The following is a 19406-nucleotide window of genomic DNA, read 5'->3' on the forward strand; positions in this document are numbered from 1 at the left end:
TTATTTTCTTTTCATTTTTATTGATAAAAAATGTTCAAATTTATGCAGATCGTTTGGTTTTTCATCGTTTTATACGCATATGTATAATAATAATACATTTGAATTTCGTTTTCTGTATAAATATTCCCGTTTTGTCTATATAATTTCTATTATTACGATCGCTCCTATTCCTCAGTGGCGTAGTTTTCGACTTCCGGTCTGTCCTCGCGTGTGATTTGGTTGAGTGTCAGTGTTGGGGGTGTATGTGTGAAACATTCTCAATAAGTTTCCGCGTTGTCAACAATTATATCGCACTTAGTATTATTACAATAATATGAATTAATTATCGTTCGAGTTCGATTCGTAGGAGGCTGCGAAAGCGTTAAAAGCAGGTTTAAGTCCTTCATTAAATATGTTCTCGGTTTAAGTATTAATCAGTTAATTAAATTAACTTAGACAGCGGACTGTTCAACGTGCTTAATTGATATTATTTTATTTATTTACTTGTGTCGGTAAGGGCAACAACTTTAAGTTTCAACAAAGATTGAATTTCAAATGAAAAGGTTGGGGAAGACAGATTCTGAATGACGGGGGATGTTTGTTTTGAAACCGCCTTGGTCCTGGGTCCAAATGAGCGAATAAAATATGTGGGGATAAACAAAAATAAAAACTTTTGATCCTTTGTGTTTTTGTTTCTGCTTCGTAGCAAAAGGCATTTTATTTTTTCATAAGGGGGTTTCGTGTTCGATTCTCACGAATTCTTCAATTAACTAATTATAAAAAAATCAAATATTCTTTGAATCAGCAAAATAAAGAGGGATTATCAGAGGGCTAAGATTAAAGTTAACAATTAGATGGTTACGTAAGTGATAAATGTTTGTTTTTCCGCCGTGTTCTTCAATGCTTCAAAGAATTATCATTTTGAGCTTACAAATCAAACAAACTTTACTTCATGTTCTTTTAGCTTAAACTTAAATTAAAGAAGAGCAGAAATATCATATTGTTTTTGTGGGGTATCTAACAAATTTGCAATTTAAAAGGCGCATACAGGAGGCTGGATGGGGAAGGAGTGGTTGCTGGGAACATTTCCTCGCTTGTACAAATACAAAAAATTGGGTAGCTTGCAGCTTTAGTTTTAGTATTAAAAATGTCACGACTTGCGCGCGATTTAGGCATGTACGTGTACGCTATTTGATGCTTACAGTTTATACAAAAGTAGTAAACCAAATTAAAACGACGACGGCGACTAATGCTCAATATCCTTGAGAGGGCCTCAACAAACAAAATCGTTCCAAGAATCCATTAATGCCCTATCAGTTATCATCGCGGCTCCTCTCCAGCTTCCTCTCCCTCGCATACATTATGTATATATACGTGTGAGTGGTTTGTTGTGTATACATATATAAATAGTTCATCTTGTTTCGCGTTCGCTGCTTCCGATTTTGCCGCTTAGTTATACATAATATAGTTTATATTTCGTATATAATGCATTTCTGTTTCTATCTCTGAACTCTTCGTCCTTGCGTCCGGGTTGTAAATTAACTTTTCGCCTGCCCGTTCTTATAATGCACTCTACATTGCCGTTCTGTTTCGTTTCGATTCCTATTTAACCCTTCTATAATCAATGTGTAATCAATGTATAATCAATTGCTATTGTTGGTAGAAAGTAAAGTATCCATATGTGAGTGAGAGCTCGAGCGTGGGTGTGTACTGATTTTGTGGAATTGTCAAATGTGAAGAAAGCGTGGCGTGGCGTTGCTGTTGTTGTGGTGTTATCTCTCATCGGGCGTGCAATGCTATCTCAAAAATCGCAGTAAAAGGCGGGCGCTCGAATTTAGATTTGATCAATTTATTCGACCACCTTCAGCACCTTGCCAATAGCTATGGTTTTGTCTGAAACGAAGGAATACTCATTAGGGGCGTTTCTATTAACAAATGTTACGATTATACTCACTTTCATCCCTGAGCGTGAATCGGCCCATTTGTGGGAATAGCTTAAACTGTTCAAGGCAAATCATTCCGGAGCACTCAATACGCATAATGGCAACCTGATCCTGCTTAACGAACCGTGGACGTGTTTTTGATTTGTCGCCAGTCTTTTTGTCGACCAAACAGATGAGGGCCTATTAAACGAGAGTAAATAAGTATATTTCTATATCAGAAACATGTGTATAACATGTTGACTCACCTTAACTGTGACCTCTTCGGCAGCGCAGTGTATGTGCATGACAGCCGAGTAACCCGCACAGATAATTGATTTGTGTTCTAAGATTACGACCTGAGCATCAAAGATTTTTCCCGTCTTGATGGGATTAGCGGCATCGCAGAGCACAAAACCAGGCGAGACATCCTCCTCCTCGATGCCCTAAAAAGTTGGTAGAAAATTATATACATGTTAGAAACAAAAATTGACAAAACTTTTTAAAATTAAATAGTAATTGACAAATTTTGGGCCTTAATAGGATACATCAATAAATACATATATGTATTTAATTTAGGTAAAATGTTTCTTTTAGAAAGTAAATCAAAAAAAATGTATTTCTTTATAAAAATATCATCATATTTAAATAAGATACAATACTGCAGTTAAATAAAAAAAAAGTTTCCGATTAGTACAAAACAATCAATGACAGCTTGTTGGGTAAATTTGGATACATTTTCTAAGAGTTTTTTTAATCATTTATTATTTAGATTTTATAGACTTTTGATAGCGAGGTTAAGTGCAGTGCATAAACAATTTTATCACAATTTAAGAACACACTTACTTTCAGCTTGATCTTGACGTTCTCGCCGGGGCCAACAGATGTGACTTCAAAGTCGTCCGAGAACAACTGATCCACAGCCACTTGTGTCTAAAGAAAATAAAAATTAGTACCTTGCCAAATGTAAGCTAGCGGCAAACACTCACCCTATTTGGCATCACCAAGAGGTTCTGGCCTTTGCGCGCCGTTCCGGACTCAACCTTGCCCATCACGACGGTGCCCATGTCCTTGTACTTGTCCACGATGGGCATGATGAAGGGCCCGTCAGACTTGCGGTTGAGCGAGGGCAGCTCGTCGATGAACGGAATGAAGGCGGGCCCTCGGTACCAGGGGCAGAGCGTCTCTGGGATTTGGTCCTTCAGGCCGTAGCCACTGAGGCCCGAGCAAGGCATAAAGGTAAGGTCCTTGGCCGGGTTGAAGCCCAGCTTCTTGAGGTATGGTAGTATCTTGTCTTTGCATTCGTTGTAGCGCGTCTGATCCCAACTGACCGTCGGATCATCCATTTTGTTGACCAGCACGACCAAATGCTTCACGCCCGCGGTCTTTGCCAACATGGCGTGCTCGCGGGTTTGGCCACCGCGGTCGAAGCCCGTCTCGAACTCTCCCTTTCGCGCCGAGATGACCAGCACGGCGAGATCGGCCTGCGCCGCCCCACCGATCATGTTCGGCACGAAGCTCTTGTGGCCGGGCGCGTCCAGGATGGTGAAGTGCTTGCGGTCTGTCTCGAAGAAGGCACGTCCCACCTCGACGGTCTTGCCCTTGTCGCGCTCCTCCTGGTTGGTGTCCAGCGCCCAGGACAAGTACCAACTCTCGCGCGATTTCTCACGCGCCTCCCGCTCATACTTCTCCAGCGTCCGCTTGTCCACCATTCCTGTGAGCGACATGATCTGTCCACCGATTGTTGATTTGCCAGCATCTAAAAGGTAGAAAAACCATGATTAGTAGAGGTTTCAATGCACCAATATAGTTCACATTAACTTACCAACATGGCCAATGAACACAACATTCACGTGCTCGCGCTTGCTTCTGTTTTCTTCCACTTTGACCACCTTCTTCTTGGAGACCTTTGGCGTGGCCTCGCCCTCCGTGAACTCAGCATCCTCCACCTCCTCGTCCTCGGGCGTGATCACTGCATCGTCCACATCCCAGCTGTCAGCGGGATCGGTTTCTGCAAGCAAACAAATCGTCATTATTTGAGTAATTTACAGGGAGTTTCGCGGTATTTGGGTGAGGGAATGCAATTAGTTGCTGGGGAATAAGGTGTAGAGTGTCATGGAAAGCCGAGAGTATCCATGCTTGTTTGTTTTGTTAGAAATAATTGTGCCAACGATTGGTACAGCAATGCATGTGACAATATTTGTTTGGGTTCAAAATATTTATATAAATTATCGTGAAATATCGTGATGTGTCTCTGCAATCGTGATAAGTTTTTAAGCTAAGGCAATGTAAAAAAACGAATAAAATAGTGCTCTTAAAGTGTCACAAAAAATTCAAAACATGCACTGGATCAATCCAGTTTTAAACCGAACGTGTGAATGGATTTTGGGGAAAATAAATTAAATTTCGCCTCATGTTATTTCTGGGAATTTTCCACACCATCGTATCAGTTTATAGAAAGGTTATTGTAAGACACAATTAACTTGAACTTTCTCTATTTTTAAAGAAGGGGTATCTTTGCAAATGTGTACTTTACTTGGGAGATACAAACGTGTCTCATTAAACGTTGGCACACTTGCAAATTAGGTTGAAAACTATATTTTTAGAAAAAATTTGAAAGTGTAAATTCCAATTTCTCTTAGTGAAGTACATCCTAAGTTTTTCATTTGGCACAAGAGACAACTGTGCAAATACCGTTCTATGAAATAAGGTCGACATGTAGGAAAGTTTTTTCATGCAAGCACTTGAAGATGATTTACACTTGTGAAAATTGGCTACAACATTAAAGTAAGTCTCATAGGAGTAAGTTTATAACCTAGTTGAGGTAAGCACTATTAATTATATACTTCATTCACGGCCATTTAGTGTAAGTCTAGTTTTGTTTGACCTGACGGCCACATGCTAATTGGTAATTACTGGCTCTAGCCAGCCAGATGAGTCATGCGCCGCATTGGAGTGCTGGTGACAACGTGCTCGAATAGTGGATTTATAGCGTTAGGATCCCGAACCTTTGCCTCACGGGACATCATTTGAAGATGGGGGTTTCGAAGTGGATTCCGACACATAAATAAAAGACATCCCGACTACCGGTGTACTAACTTTTCCGCCACTGTGACGCCGATGGTTTCTTGGAGTAAATATAGCGGCCGGCGCTCTTACTCATGATTGCGATACATAAAAATTTAACAAATTGGTAACAGGAGCGGATGAGCGAGCTGTGATCGCGCGAAAGTTTAAGAGCCAACAGCACATTTTTGTCGTTTTGGCTTGCTTGCCGCCGCTGCCGCACAGCCAAACGCCATGGAATCGGGTTCGAAGCGGTTTCAACCGCCGGCGAGCTGCACTAAGCGCTTCCATTCGGGCCAAACAACTACAACTACGGTGGAGTCGCTGCGATAACGAGTGAGCCAGCTGAACGGACGGGAAGTCCATATGCCATATGCCCGGTTTCCCATTCGCCATTCCACTTTATTCCAGTCCGCGAAGCGAAGCTGGACGCAGCGGAGGCTCCAATGAACGGCTGGCAAAAACGCAAACGTGTCAAAAACACATGAATCGGTGGGACAAGTTTGCAAGTGTGAGTAGGGAGAGGGCAAAGCAAATGGCCAAATAAACGACGGTATAAAGCACAGCGGGAGTAAAATGGCAGCACAAACAGCTGGTTGTTGTCGTCACCGGCCGAATGGCAAACTAGTGAGTGGATGATAGAGATGCGCTATGAATCGCAACACCTTATCAAGTGACTGTGAGTGAAATAAAAGATATTATCGAAAAACAAGCACTTGTTTTTGTTTTTGTACAAGGAGATATGTACAAAACAAAAAAAGGAATTTTTTGAGCCCGTATGAGTTTTAATCTTCTGATTTAAATAAAAATTCACTTTGGATTTTATTTGTTAGTAAAGTCTGTTTACAAACATTTTGTATTGAATTAGATTTTGTTTAGGTATTCTTTAAAGTGAGGCACCGGGTAATAATTGAAAGTACAAAATTCCATAGATTTTTCCAGACAGAAAAAGTTTTTCAATAACTTTACTTTCATTTAATGTAGAATTTCGATTAATAAAATCAAATATAAAACACTTTATCAGGAATATTGTTCAATATGATGAATCATCAAAAAAGTTCGGTTTTAGTATTGCATTGCAGGATTAGATCATTTCTTCGAGACTCCCCGATATTCAACTAAAAAGTGATGCGACGAAGTTAATATATGTTCAACAGGTACAAAGATAATAGAATTAGACATACATATCATACGGATATACGTTTTGGTAGTGACTTTTCACGGACACTGTTAATTTTTTGACCAAAAAGTAAGAGGGTTTTCTTTTAAACATGGTTTCGCAAAATCATTTTGATTTAAATATTATGATTTTTGATAAGATAAATGCAAAATGAAAAAGCTTCTACGTGTCAAATCGAAAGGATTTGAAAGCAAGCTTTAGAAACACAGTACATTGAAAGGTCGGTTATTTCATAACAAAATGGCACGACTGAATTCATTTAAAAGTAACATTCCCGTGATTCCTGCTCATCGCCAATGGCGACACGGCGGCGTGTAAAGCGGCCAAAGACCGTGGCTCATGGAAGTTTTTTTTTTGCGCCCAGGCCAAAAGCGATTAGCCATTTGTTTTAACCGCACAACAATGAATGCTGGCAAATCGAATAGACCTTTGTAGAAAAAGCAACACATGCGACGCCGACTGCAGCGCTGACGCAGATTGAGGTTATGTGCTGCCAGTGATAATAACCTAACTGAACCCGAAATGCAGCAACCTTTCTTCAACGTTTTCCTTTCTTTGTGCCCTTTTCCCCTCTTATTTTCTAGTCTTTCATGCCAGCAGGTAGCAACAATAACACGCTCCTTTGTTGACGTCACAGGGGGAGACAAAAAAAGAGTTCAATGGACGTGGTATTTATGGGGGGTATGTGTGTTGGAGAGTTTGGGTTTTCCCGAAGGGGGATCTATTTACCATTGTTTGCGATTTTGTCCGTGGGGTTGAGACCTTCGACGGGCGTTGATGGAGCTGGTGCTGCTGCCACTGCAACCGCCGCTGCTGGTGCTGCCGCCCCCGCAGTGGGCGTGGTGGCGGGCGAACCCGGTGCTACTGGCGATGCGGAATTGGATGAGGATGTGGGCGTGGCTGATCTGGAGGCGGGACCCGGATCTGTTGCCGCTGGGGGCGGGGTCGGCGCCTGAGCATCCGCCTGATCCTCCACCGCAGCCACGACCGCTGCGGCCACGCTGTTGTAACTGAAACTGGGCACAAATTCCACTGCATTCACGTTCAGCGTCGAGAACTTTGTGCTGATCTCGGTATTTTCCTGGGCGGCCATTGTTGCGGTATTATCCTCTGTTTCCCCCGATGAAAATCTCACGCTTTTTTCACGCGACACACTTTCGCCCTCCTTCAAAATCGGCCTGCTTCTTCTTTTTCACCCGCACTCACACAGAACACACGCGGTCGTTTATTCTTTTTCTTCTTTTTGGGCTTGCAAGTGGGGGAATGGCAATGGCACTACAAAAATCACACACGCACACACCTCTCGATAGTGAGTGGCCGGGGGAATTGTGGGGGAGCGGGGGTCTAAGCCAGACTTTCGACTATATATTTAGTCTTCACTGATGTTGTGATTCGGTGTGTTTAGTAGTATGTGCTAGCTTGGCCAACTGGGTTTCGACTCGATTTTGCTCTAGATTCTCGGCTTTTGGTTGTCTAAGGCAGTGCTGACCACCTGGTGACCTTCAGGTGCAATTTGATTACCTGAACACTAAGTGCAGTGCTCGGAATTAGCAATCTATTATTTTTACACGTTACAAGCCACGCATCGAATTAGGGTTGTCACAAATGCACAATATTATCGGAATATCGATAGGCAGAGGTACAGTGGGTCATAGTAGTTATCAGCAAAAAATCACAGTTACTTTGTGGATTTATTATTGGTATAGAAAAACCATTTTTTCTCTCTCGATATCAGGGGCGTACGCAGATAGGTTTTTTTTTGGGGATTTTAGCCCCCACCGAAATAGTGGATATACATGCACAATGTATCATGAATTAATAAAAACATTGAAGGCACGTACGCCATATGTTGCCATTGAAACAATCTCTAACTAAATTATAAAACATTTCGAAATTTTAAATGGCCTTTTCAAATATTGTTAGTTTACTTATACCTTACCTGGCAACACCACCGAAACAAAGATACACTTACAATACTTTTTTAAACACCAAAATTGTTTGCTCGTCAAAAATTATTTATTTCAACACTTATCGATAATTGCAAGTTTCGTGTGACAGGTGATATATATCTAAACAACGGGCATGGCCACACTGAACCAAACGTCATTTGTGCCGGACGCCATTTTCGCAGAAGAAAAAATCTTGACCAGACAAACTAGCTTTTGGCAGTCGTGTGTTTTTGGTGTTAATAAATATTTCTATACAAATAATGAGTAACGGTGGAAGTGCCGGGGGACTGGGCGCAGCGCGTCCGCCTCCAAGAATCGATGGAATGGTCTCCCTGAAGGCAAGTATATTAACAAATCCGCTTACAAAATGGCGGTCGGCTGGCAACGTTGCCCGGTTAGATAACCTCTTTTTTTTTGGCATGTGAATAAATTGGTGTGTTTTAATATTCGCAGGTCGACAATCTCACATACCGTACCACACCGGAGGACCTGCGTCGGGTATTCGAAAGATGTGGAGAGGTTGGAGACATCTACATACCTAGAGATCGTTACACACGCGAGAGCCGCGGATTCGCCTTCGTGCGGTAAGTAATTCCTTTAAGAGCCATTTGCTGTCACATATTACGTAGTATTGGTGGTCTGGAACATTTTCCCTGCAAACTATTGCCTTGAGTGCACTACTGGGTAACATATATCTGAACATACAAGGCAAATAAAAACACTTGTCATCTTTTAAATTTGGGTTTTTTGTAGAAAGCATGTACTTCTGTCGTTTTAAAAGCGAAAGTTCATTGTTCATAAAGTTCATTTCTTTTATTGGCATAGGTAAAACCACATAAGCTTAGATTCATGGAAGCAAAATTATCATCCATACTAAATATAAAACCTTGCATTATTTGCTTTCATCGAAAGTGTATCAGGTACGAATCTGTACATTTTCTGTAGCAAAAGGGTGCCAGATAAAATGTGTTCACTTGCAACTGTTGCCTACTCAACTCCTACTAGCCAACATACTGAGAATACTACATTAAACTACACTCTAAAAACACAGTTCTTTAATTGCTTTATATAACTAAGGATACATAATATGTACTTTTATCCTAATTTCGTGCGCATAACTTGCAATTTTAAAAGGTGTTTCAGTAAATATGTTCATTTGATTTAGCAAGAAGATGCCAGAAGAAATGTGTTCACTTGCAACTGTTGCCTACTAAACCTTTACTAGCCAACATACTGAGAATACGACAATTATTCAACTTAGAGATACCTGGTGTAATTAATCTCCTAACTCTATTTTTATGGACTTACACTATGTGCATTATTTGCTACCTTTGAAAATGTTCAGTCATTAATCTGTACATTTTCCTTAGCAAAACGATGCCAGATAGACTGTGTTTACTTGCAACTGTTGCCTACCAAAACCCTGCTAGCCAACATACTGTAAACCCCACAATTGAATCTTGATTTAAACATGACTGTAATGAAATTAGTGTGCAGAGTAATCAAGTTTATGCTTTCTATTTCAGCTTCTACGACAAACGCGATGCCGAGGACGCACTAGAGGCCATGGATGGTCGCATGTTGGACGGAAGGGAGCTCCGTGTCCAGATGGCTCGCTACGGCCGCCCATCGTCACCCACTCGCAGCTCAAGCGGCCGTCGTGGCGGTGGAGGTGGTGGTGGATCCGGTGGACGACGTCGCTCACGATCGCGCTCCCCGATGCGTCGCCGTTCTCGCAGTCCTCGCCGCCGCTCCTACTCCCGTTCTCGCTCGCCTGGCAGCCATTCTCCGGAGCGCCGCTCCAAGTTCTCACGCAGTCCGGTGCGCGGTGACAGCCGCAACGGAGTCGGAAGCGGATCAGGAGCAGTAGGCGCAGCCGGATCTCGTAGCCGCAGTCGCTCCTAAACATCGAAATACGTTCCATCTTGTAAGAGTGCGAGGTGAGTAGATATACAGTAATCCTACCACAAAACTCGGAGTATTGTTTAAATTGAGAGCACACCTGCTTGTGTTAATTATTTCAACATCGGAATTTCTTCTACATTTCAGATATGACGCGCTGACAATGCCCGTTTCCGATTGCTGTGCCGGATATCTGCGGCGCCTCCTGTGTCATGCTGTACCCGAACAGCAGGTATACAAACCATTAAACAGTTTACACTTTACACAACTATTTATAGCGGACTATTTTAAGTTTTGGCAGAGTAATTAAGAACAGAGAACAGGCAAAATATAATGTTCCGAGCGAGATCCCCGCTCGCTGGGCGATCCCTCGATGTCAGTTCTTTCTAATTAGGCTTTTGATAAACTTAGTAGCGCAGTAGAAATTCTTGAACAAAAGCAGAAACAAAACATAATAAACTTAAATTAACACGGCTTCAACTTAATACCCAATATCAGATGACAGACAGGAGGAGAAAGAGAGGAGGATGAGTGATAGGACACTGCTCTAGGACACTGTTTGTTTCGTTGCGTTCCGTTCCGTTCGATTCTATTCGATTCGATTGCGTTTGTGTTGCTCGTTTCCGTTCTTTGTAACCCTTTAACGACAAACTTATTAACAAGCTTCTCCCACACGTTTATTATATACATGCAGGCAAATGGTGTGTGGCAGTTGTTGCGGTTCAGATAAGATTGTGGTTAAATCGCGAGCGAGGATCGGCAGCAGCGCATCATCTATGCTGCAACTCCTTCCTCCCGGGAACGGACATCGCGTGGCTGCTGTTGCTGCTGCGGCGGATGCTGCTGCTGTTGCTGTTGCCGCTGCCGCTGCTGTCGCACGTTGCCGTTGCTGGTGCCGCTGATGTTGCAGTCGCAGTTGCCGTTGCAGCTTCCCGTTTCCTGTTGGCCGCTGCCACAGCTCCAGATTGTGAGAGCCCAGCTGGGGAGCTGGCAGCTGGGAGCGGCAGGCACTCATAGTTTCCTGTTTCCCGTCACTTCTTCTCTCGTCTCGTCTCATCTCGTCTCGCGATTTGTTGCTGGTTGGCGTTGTTGGTGGTTTCCTGTATGTTGGTGGGCGTCCCTTTTGAGTTTAGGCGAAAAAACATTTCCAGCAGGAGAGCCTCGTCGACGGACGCGTCGCATCCATCACTTGGGACTTAGAACTGTGACTTGATCGGATGGGACGACCTGCTAATTTTGGTGAGTCTAAAATTAACTTTTCCCTTTCAGCCAAAAATATCGATTCAATAAACTTTTCATTTTAATAAACAGTAAGACATTGGTGTATTTATTTGGGAAATGGCATTGTCCCTTAACCCTTTCGGGACTACTGGGACAATACGTCCCACCCAAAAAACGGATTGGGATTATATGTCCCAGGATAAAAGGACGAATTCAGGATTTCCAAGTATGCAGTACATAATTATTTTTAGTCATCTTTCAGAATCTGAAAAAGGATTTTCTCTAACTATCTTGGTTTTCGAAATAAAACCCCGTCCCGAAAGGGTTAAAATTATTATCTGATCTGTAAACAAAAAAAACTATAAAGTATGTCCTGAAAAGTTTTATCGAAGCTTTGGTTTCCATTGGCACCAAAAAACTTGGCAGCCGGTTATTTTATTGACAAAACATTTGCTGGGGAACCAAGGGCAAAATCAGAAATCCAAGTTCTACTTACACCGGATCAGTATTTTTTTACTCCATCGGATCTTCCGTATTTGAGCCCAAATTTAAATTAATCAATCTTCTAAGATGATTCAATACGATACTGTGCAGGTTAAAAATGTATCATGGTAAGTTTTACTTAAAATTTCCTTGATATCAGATTAGTACTGGGTCGAGTTCTTAGGCAGCCAGAATTGCATACGGAGGGGACTTATGTGTGCTCCTTTCCGGAGCCTCCGCCACCGGAGGCCCACTTGAAACCGGGCACCTGGTATGGCCATCTGGAGCCGTACCAGCGGCTTTTCTACCACCAGACGATGAACTCGGTGCGCTCCAGCAAGCGCTACCGGGCCAATCCGAACATTCCAAAAGACGCACTGGACTTCACGCTGCAGTCGCGCTACGATCACACTCGCGAAGCCTTCCCGGACAAGGTTGACGTCGTGATGCAGCGAGAGTCGTGCCGGGCCATTAGCAGCTGGTCGGCTCCCGGAGCTGCCAAGGAAATCGGCGCCCAGATGAAATCATTCCGCGTGTTGCGCAACACTCGCTTCATTCGTCGCAAGCAGGAGGCCGTCCTGGGCCATCCACTTCGCATTGGTAAGAGTTTTAGTAAAACATGTTCTAAAAATCGTTTTCAAAATATGGTAATGTTGTATATAACCATTTTTGCATGTTCAGATAATTAACAACATTACATATAAGAGTCAAGTCAGTCAGCGTTAAAATTTAAAACGAAATCTAGTATACTGAAAGATTTTAAAATGTATATTTTAAATAAGCTTTAAACATTTTTATAGCAAAGTTATCAAGTCTGACAAAAGTTAATATACAAGTTTTATAAAAATTTTAAATTGAGGCAGTGATTCAACTTTTTCATATTAATCGTCGCACTACTGCATTAAAATGTTTTTTTTTTTTTACAATTTTATAGGCGGCTGCAAGGAGAAGATTCATCCGCACAGCGTGAAGCTAATTTGCAGCGGCGTCCACAACCAGCTGGTCAACAACGGATTCTCGCGCCAGACGTCCGACGGCAATTTCTTCCGTTACTAGTTTCGCAGAAACATTTGCCTTCCCAAAGAAAAGAGGGTTTCGTTTTTGGGTTTCACAAACATTATTGGCAATAAATTTAGAGCAAAGGAGCAGTCGTCACGCAGTTGCCTCCAGCTTGGGTTGCTTGGCGAGGTGCCCCGCATCAGCTTCATCTTCCACCGCTGGTGGGGCATCCTTTTGGTCCTCATCCTGCTGCTGTTGCGACGCTTTATGACGCTGCTTCTTGTTCTGGTTACGATAGCTCTTGGGCAGTTTGTTGTCGCCAATCCTGAAATATGGGAGGGGTTTTAGAGAACGTAAAAAGGTGATATTGAATATTATGCTTACATAATAGTGGCTCGGGTTCCTGGTCCCCAATGTGGTGTTGGATTCTCCTGGAAGCGGGACAGTGCCGATTTTCGGCTCTTGGGATTGGCCTCCGGATGAAGATCGTCAAACTCGTAGTCAGTGGTGCATTCCTTCGAAAGTATGGCCTCCAAAGGGGTCCCAGGAATCTTCCTTTCGGGATTCACTGGATGCCGTTTGCTCCAGCTGCGCAGAATGTCCCATAGAACGGCTGGCGGTGCATTGGTTTTCAGGGAGTTCTTCGACGCATGCGAGTAGGAGACTCGATAACCAGCGTGGAGGATTGCAGACCGGAACTTCAGCATTGGCACAATCTCCAGCTTGAGAACGCAGCACAATTTGTCCGGAGTGTAGTAGAGTGGAACATCTTGCAGTTCCTCTTGGACCATGGAAAGCACCCCGACGATCCTCCTCTGGGTACCCAGAGATTCCAATGGCGGTGATTGCACGGCATTAAGCAGATCCTGGACGAACTCTGGATTATGAATCGGAGCTGACCAAATGGGTCCACCGAGGTGGTGCCTGTGACCACAGTGCTCGCACTGTGAGTTGACCGCCGGTCCAGTGGGTATGCCGAACTTCAGCTGCTGAGGATTTCCTGCTGTGGGGTTGGGTTTCGTAATGCCCAAGGGCTGTAGAGTAAAGGTCTCGCAGCCGGTGCACTGATAAATCCAAGACTGCTTGCTCATCGACAGCTTGCACTGAGCTTGGCCGACGTACACTCGTACGAATATCCGAACGTAAAAGTCCGCTGAAATGCTTAGCAGTGGCTCAATGTACTTTCCGTGCCTATTTGCATGGGTCTCGATACAATGAAGCAAGATGCGTAGTGCCATCTCGTGACAGCACTTCATCCGCAGCGGCACCGATCCGTATTTCACATAACACGCCTCTGGAGCGTTTCCGGCCAGCACGGCCATGTCGGTGGCAGTGACCAGAAGAAGACCACCATCCACAAGGCACTGCATAGCGCCATCCAGAAAGCGATTCGGACATCCATACGGATCCAGGTCCACGGCATCGAAGCGCTTCTCGGGATGAGTCGAAAGATACATCAAGGTCCTGTAAGAAACGTACTTTTAGATAAAGTAGCTCATGAGAGTCAATCTTATTTACATGGCATCCGAATGGCTGGGTTCTATTAGCTCCTCCACCTTGTTGTGCTGGATGTTCTTGTTGATGGATTCAACTGCTTGGCGGGAAAGATCGTTGGCCACAATCTGCCGGACTCCAGCAATTTCCTGGGCGTAACGGATGCTCCGCAATCCGGTGGCTGCCAGGGCCTCCAGGATCCGCAGACCATCTTCATAGCGAGTGCCGGCCTCATAAACAGGTGGTTTTTCAGGCACAGGAGTAGGCTGTCCATCTTCCTCCGCTTTCACCTTCTTTCTCTGCTTTTTCAGCGCCTTCTCAATCCTCTCCTTCGCTAATCTCTGGTGGTAAACATTCAGGACTGCGATGCTCAGATCCCGGTTAAATTCCTGAACAGGATTGTAGAAGACATTGCCGCCGGAAACGATTTCCGCGTTGCGTTCTCGTATCACGTTCTCATTGGGATTATCCACAATAGTCTGCAACGGAATTGTAAGTTAAAAATGTTTTATTGAAATGGTTTTTGAAAACAACCTGTGGTTTTTCCTCGTCGACTTCCATTTGCAGATCTTAAAAAAACATCCACGTGGGGTTGTGTTGGACAATGCTTTTTTAACGGCAGTGCTGAAACACGGTGTGTCCGCTTAACAGCTGGAAGTAAATAGCTATAAAATATTTCGTTAGAGAAATTGAAAAGAATTCTTTTTTGACAAAAATATAAAAACCCTTTAACATTTAAGTTCACATTGTAAAGTTTTTCAACTTAAAAACAATGAACATGAGCATTAACCAAAATATATGCAAAGTAAAATTTAAAAAAATAATAGCAGTCTTGAAACTAGCTAACTCCCACAATCGAGAAATATCGAAACGTCTATCGTGCCGTAGTCCACCCCTATGCTTGATAAAGAAATTTGCAGAAGTGAAGCAGCCGCAGTTGCAAACAGAAGCAAAACAGCTAGAAGCGATATCAATTTTGTACTTTTATATAGCGCCACAAAGAAGCCACAGAATGACCGATCTGCGAAACGAGATGGACAGCGATCTGGACCAGAACTACTCCCTGAACAGCAACGCAGATCCCAAAAACATGCAGGAGCTGACAATTTACGTGAGTAATGCCCGGATCCGGGAACCACCCAGTAATTTGAGACTAGCAACGAGCACCCAGTAAAATCCGCCTCCTGTTATCAGGTACAAAATCTGTTGCAGAATGTCCAGGACAAGTTCCAGACGATGTCCGATCAGATTATTACGCGTATCGACGACATGGGCAATCGGATCGACGATCTGGAGAAGAGCATTGCGGATTTGATGAACCAGGCAGGAATCGAGGGTCAGGGACCGGAGAAATGAGACCCGTAACGCTGGCAGGAGCCACGCCCATCTGGAAACTGCATCCCAATCCCATAAGATACATGCATACATCGAACACCTGGCACCAGTCACCCGATTCAAGTTTACAATTCCAGGCTATCACATTCATTTAATCTCCTCCGCACCCAGTTGCTCCGAAAAAACACATTTGCTCATCCGTTTATTGCATAGTTTTAAGTTTCTCCCATTCGGGTAGCATCATAATTTAAGTAAAGTAATTCTTTTGTGAGCAAAGGCCAATAATTTTGAATTATTGCCGTTTAGTTCGTATTTATAATTAAAATTCGAGAATTGTAAAATCCCTGGTGCTTGGGGGTTCAGGACTTCGATTTAACAACGGTTACCAGGCGACCTGCTCCCGATTTTCGCCTTCTCACCTGCAAAGTTATAGGGCGGTAAAATAGAAAAGGGGAGGGAACAGTGTCATTTCCGCTTGATTAGTTATGTTATGCATATATTTAGCCTTGTTTATCTGGGACAAATAATGCAAATCGTGAGCCGTGACCATTAAAAGTGTATGCAAATCTGCTATTTGCAGGTAAAAGTAAATATTTATAAAAGGGAACCGATTTATTAAACGGAATGAACTAGTGGCTTTAAACACTTCGCTTGAAGACATGAGGCGTGGAATAAATAGGGTAGAATTTAGAAAAGTATACTTTATAAAAACAAACTTAAGCAGGTAACTCAAAGTTTAATAACTGCAAATCAAATTATAAGGTTTAGGTAAATAGTTTTAAAGTAGTTTTTAAACAATAGGTAGGTAGCTTCAAATTAATTATATTTGTATGCTTATAAATTCTACGATTTTAAAACAAAATTGTGTGGTCCAAGAAAGCATAAGAAACTGTTGGGATGATGAGCTAAGCTTTATTTGGTTCTTAGTATTTATTTATGTTGAGCATTGTTGATATTTTTGGTTGTGTGACTTGTATAGTCTGCAATACTGATGTGACCTCTAGTTGACTAGGAGCTCTATTTTGGGCTGTAATTTCAGTGCTAGTGCTGGGGCACGTGAAACTGCTTCTGCAACCTTACATGGGTGGATGCCACCGCCTTGAAAGGATGCTTGACGGTCTGCCTGGTGGGCTTTAAAGGAGCAGAAGTTGCACTAACACTGGACGATGGTGCGGCGGCATCTTTGCCAGTGGTTCGTATCTTTGCCCCAAAAACATTTTCGCGGGGAGTAACCTGACTGCTCGGCTGTGTGGGTTCCCTTTCATCATCCGTTGCGGTTCCAGATTCCTCTTCCTCCTCGCCACTTTGCTCGGTTTCCTAAAATAATCCGTTCAGATTTACAGAAATGAAAATAATATCCCAGATCTTACCTCATCTTCATCATCATCGTCTTCTTCATCTTGCTCATCAGTTTCCTCCTCGGGCTCAGTTTTACTCCCATGATTGATTCCTGCTCCTCCCAGATTCTTGGTACTTCTGGATAATTTCTGATGTCTCTTCAACGGACTAACCAGGTGTTCGTGCTCCAAACTATCCATCGATTGTGAGCGCAGGCCTTTTTTAAGAGCCGCCTTGCGAGCAGTCGGTTCCTCCTTGGTCTTCATTAGCTTCTGGAACTCCAGAAAATCGTCGCGCTCATCGATATTTCCTATGTCATAGTAACTAGCGCTCAAAACCTCCAACGCTTTGGTGTGTTGCTTCATGGAAATCAGGATGAAATCACTGATGATCTGCTTTAAATCGCGCAGCTTTCGCTGCTCGAAATTCCCGATAATGTCGTCGATCTCCTTGTTGGTGCGCTGAACTTCCATTTTGGCCTTAAATAGCTCCGAATCGGCGGCACTCTGGAATGAGAGAAAAAGGTTATTAAGGGAATAATTTGTATTCTTTTTCACCCACATTGTTGGCCGAGAACTTTGACTTTAGCTCTAGCATTTGGCGTTGACGAAGGACCTCCTTATCTCGGGCTATGACAGCCAAGCGAAGATTATCCCTGGTGGACTTGCAGAGCTGTTCGAATTGCGCCAACTCGTTGACAATCTATAGTTATAATTTGTTAATAAGTTATATAGTTATATAGTTTTCCCTGGTGTGTTTATTGTATACATAGTTCTTTTTTTCCTGTTTATATATTTGATAAAATTTAACTAGGAATAAAAATTATATATCAAATATATGTTAAAGCTAACCTTGTGTTCCAACCGGTGCACATTTATGTCCATATAATCGCCCATTATAGTGACTGCATTTGTGAAGCTTTTAAGCCCTTGGCAAAGACTCTCGTTTATTTCCTCGTCATCCGCATAACTCTTTACACCTTTGGCCAACTCATCGAAGGAATCGCGGTATCTGCAAGGAATAATTAATATATCTGTGGGTGTTCCAATTTATCACAATAACCCACTTGGCCATTTTCCTTGTAACCAAAGCAAACGAAGAACACATCTCCATTAAATGGCGCTCTGTAAGATTGATCCGTTCATTTATTATCTTAATCCGGTCATCTTTTGTATTTAGAAAGGCTAGTTTTCCACGGCGAAACATTTTTATTTTGTTTTGTCTATTTCCCTTTTTTTTTTTTCTTTTGACAATAAAATCCTGTAAAGACCGTTACCAAGACAACGTTTAAATTCAGATGGCAACGCTGAATAACATAAAATTTATCTGACAGATCTGGAAAAGTAACAGCGCTGTTAAGAACTTATGTGCGATAGATGACGCACTTATGAGTTCATTTTAAAAACAAATAGATGGCGTCTTCTATATTTTCAACTTAAAATAGAAGTAAAAAAAAAAACAAACTATAAATAGTCAAACCCTAAATAAAACTCTGCATAATAGGTATTTCTTTGTAAAAATCTATTTTCTCCCGCTTCTTCCAACAGTGTCAAGGTCAAGAGCACAATATTTTGTCATAGATTGTGGGTGGCTGGCTTTATTAAAATGTGGCTAAATTTAACTTGGAAACATCCATGAGAAAACGAATTGCTGTATACTATAATCAAGTAGAACGTAGAGAAACATATCTGAAATATAAAAAGAAAAAATTAGAGCTTTTTTGAAACGTTTCAGATATTGATAATAAGAACAAAATGTTTCTTTGAAATGTAGTTGATTCAAAAGTTGATGAATGAATGTATTAGTAAGCAAAGTCAGATGATCACTTGCAAATAAGACAATTTCGACTCGATTTCTTCACGCTTTAAAGCCTTGACAACCAATTCGTGTTTTTGGGGAATTTGTTGACCGCAAGAATGTTGTGTCAACAATTAACCGAAAACGGCAATTAATTTTAAATGCTCTTCTGCCACTTAAAGGCATAGTGCAATCAAACCTGTATATAGTAAAACAGAAATAGCAGTCCGAATAAAACCAACGAAAGTGCAGTTAAATGAGAATCCGGTTCGCGGGGCGGCGACAAGAATTACAAGTTGTAGAAAACGAAGCTCAGCCTATTCAAGCCTAAAGAATTCAACAGCTGTAGCTTCAGCGATCTAGAGATTTCAATCTGGACGAGAGCTATAAAGGAACTTGGGTTTTCAGGTAAAAGGGGCCACAACGGACTTCATTGTCAATCCAAAAACGTCGCTTGGCGCGCGTTCCTTGTCGCTGACTATATCTTCACCTCTTTCTCATCCTCTGCATCCGTCTCTTTCTCCGGCGCTGGCGGCTATCTGCTTTGAATTTCTGATTTTCTTACACCTCGACCTGTTGTGGTCAAGGGATGGCCCATAGTCCGCGTTCCATTCGCGGCATTCACTTTTGCTGGCCCTGACGTTTCAATGAATTCTCATTTTTTTTTTAATCAGGTTCTTTAGGGTACCTTAAAATATATATTGTGTTTATTACAATTTGATATTCCTAAAGCTTTAATCAAAT

At 42.4% G+C, this 19406-nt stretch overlaps 6 protein-coding genes and 1 pseudogene across 7 annotated transcripts; 4 read left to right on the plus strand and 3 right to left on the minus strand.

Annotated features, from left to right (window-relative positions):
- Positions 1 to 659: 659 nt before the first annotated feature.
- LOC108094502 (eukaryotic peptide chain release factor GTP-binding subunit ERF3A) lies at positions 660 to 7754 on the minus strand. Of its 2 annotated transcripts, none has more exons than XM_017195104.2 (7): positions 6874 to 7754; positions 3724 to 3909; positions 2888 to 3657; positions 2745 to 2831; positions 2168 to 2344; positions 1934 to 2102; positions 660 to 1872 (listed from the first exon to the last, which is right to left on the minus strand). In XM_017195104.2, exons 1-7 carry the CDS (start codon positions 7235 to 7237, stop codon positions 1829 to 1831), a joined length of 1797 nt encoding a protein of 598 aa, XP_017050593.1. In that variant the 5' UTR covers positions 7238 to 7754; the 3' UTR covers positions 660 to 1828. The 2 variants fall into 2 exon arrangements, with proteins under 2 accessions (XP_017050593.1, XP_043064621.1); XM_043208686.1 differs by lacking the exon at positions 6874 to 7754 and adding an exon at positions 4998 to 5076.
- A 464-nt stretch (positions 7755 to 8218) lies between these two features.
- On the plus strand, positions 8219 to 10480 carry LOC108094507 (serine/arginine-rich splicing factor 2). The gene is made up of 4 exons (XM_017195107.2): positions 8219 to 8431; positions 8547 to 8677; positions 9620 to 10033; positions 10143 to 10480. The coding sequence occupies exons 1-3, from the start codon at positions 8354 to 8356 to the stop codon at positions 9996 to 9998; spliced, it is 588 nt and encodes a 195-aa protein (XP_017050596.1). The 5' UTR covers positions 8219 to 8353; the 3' UTR covers positions 9999 to 10033; positions 10143 to 10480.
- Positions 10481 to 10584: 104 nt separating this feature from the next.
- On the plus strand, positions 10585 to 11309 carry LOC108094510 (annotated as a pseudogene).
- A 316-nt stretch (positions 11310 to 11625) lies between these two features.
- Positions 11626 to 12847, plus strand: LOC108094508. Its single transcript, XM_017195109.2, has 3 exons — positions 11626 to 11827; positions 11884 to 12299; positions 12634 to 12847. The coding sequence occupies exons 1-3, from the start codon at positions 11787 to 11789 to the stop codon at positions 12753 to 12755; spliced, it is 579 nt and encodes a 192-aa protein (XP_017050598.1). The 5' UTR covers positions 11626 to 11786; the 3' UTR covers positions 12756 to 12847.
- A 4-nt stretch (positions 12848 to 12851) lies between these two features.
- LOC108094505 (probable tRNA (guanine(26)-N(2))-dimethyltransferase) lies at positions 12852 to 14846 on the minus strand. The gene is made up of 4 exons (XM_017195105.2): positions 14727 to 14846; positions 14217 to 14671; positions 13083 to 14162; positions 12852 to 13023 (listed from the first exon to the last, which is right to left on the minus strand). Exons 1-4 carry the CDS (start codon positions 14751 to 14753, stop codon positions 12852 to 12854), a joined length of 1734 nt encoding a protein of 577 aa, XP_017050594.1. The 5' UTR covers positions 14754 to 14846.
- A 358-nt stretch (positions 14847 to 15204) lies between these two features.
- LOC108094509 (heat shock factor-binding protein 1) lies at positions 15205 to 15656 on the plus strand. The gene is made up of 2 exons (XM_017195110.2): positions 15205 to 15303; positions 15387 to 15656. Exons 1-2 carry the CDS (start codon positions 15205 to 15207, stop codon positions 15546 to 15548), a joined length of 261 nt encoding a protein of 86 aa, XP_017050599.1. The 3' UTR covers positions 15549 to 15656.
- A 24-nt stretch (positions 15657 to 15680) lies between these two features.
- On the minus strand, positions 15681 to 18164 carry LOC108094506 (protein FAM92A). Its single transcript, XM_017195106.2, has 5 exons — positions 17932 to 18164; positions 17717 to 17876; positions 17427 to 17567; positions 16898 to 17371; positions 15681 to 16844 (listed from the first exon to the last, which is right to left on the minus strand). The coding sequence occupies exons 1-5, from the start codon at positions 18069 to 18071 to the stop codon at positions 16569 to 16571; spliced, it is 1191 nt and encodes a 396-aa protein (XP_017050595.1). The 5' UTR covers positions 18072 to 18164; the 3' UTR covers positions 15681 to 16568.
- Between the last annotated feature and the right edge of the window lie 1242 nt (positions 18165 to 19406).

Source organism: Drosophila ficusphila, unplaced genomic scaffold (genome assembly GCF_018152265.1).
Source record: "Drosophila ficusphila isolate 14025-0441.05 unplaced genomic scaffold, ASM1815226v1 contig_607, whole genome shotgun sequence".
Classification (NCBI taxonomy): Eukaryota; Metazoa; Arthropoda; class Insecta; order Diptera; family Drosophilidae; genus Drosophila; species Drosophila ficusphila.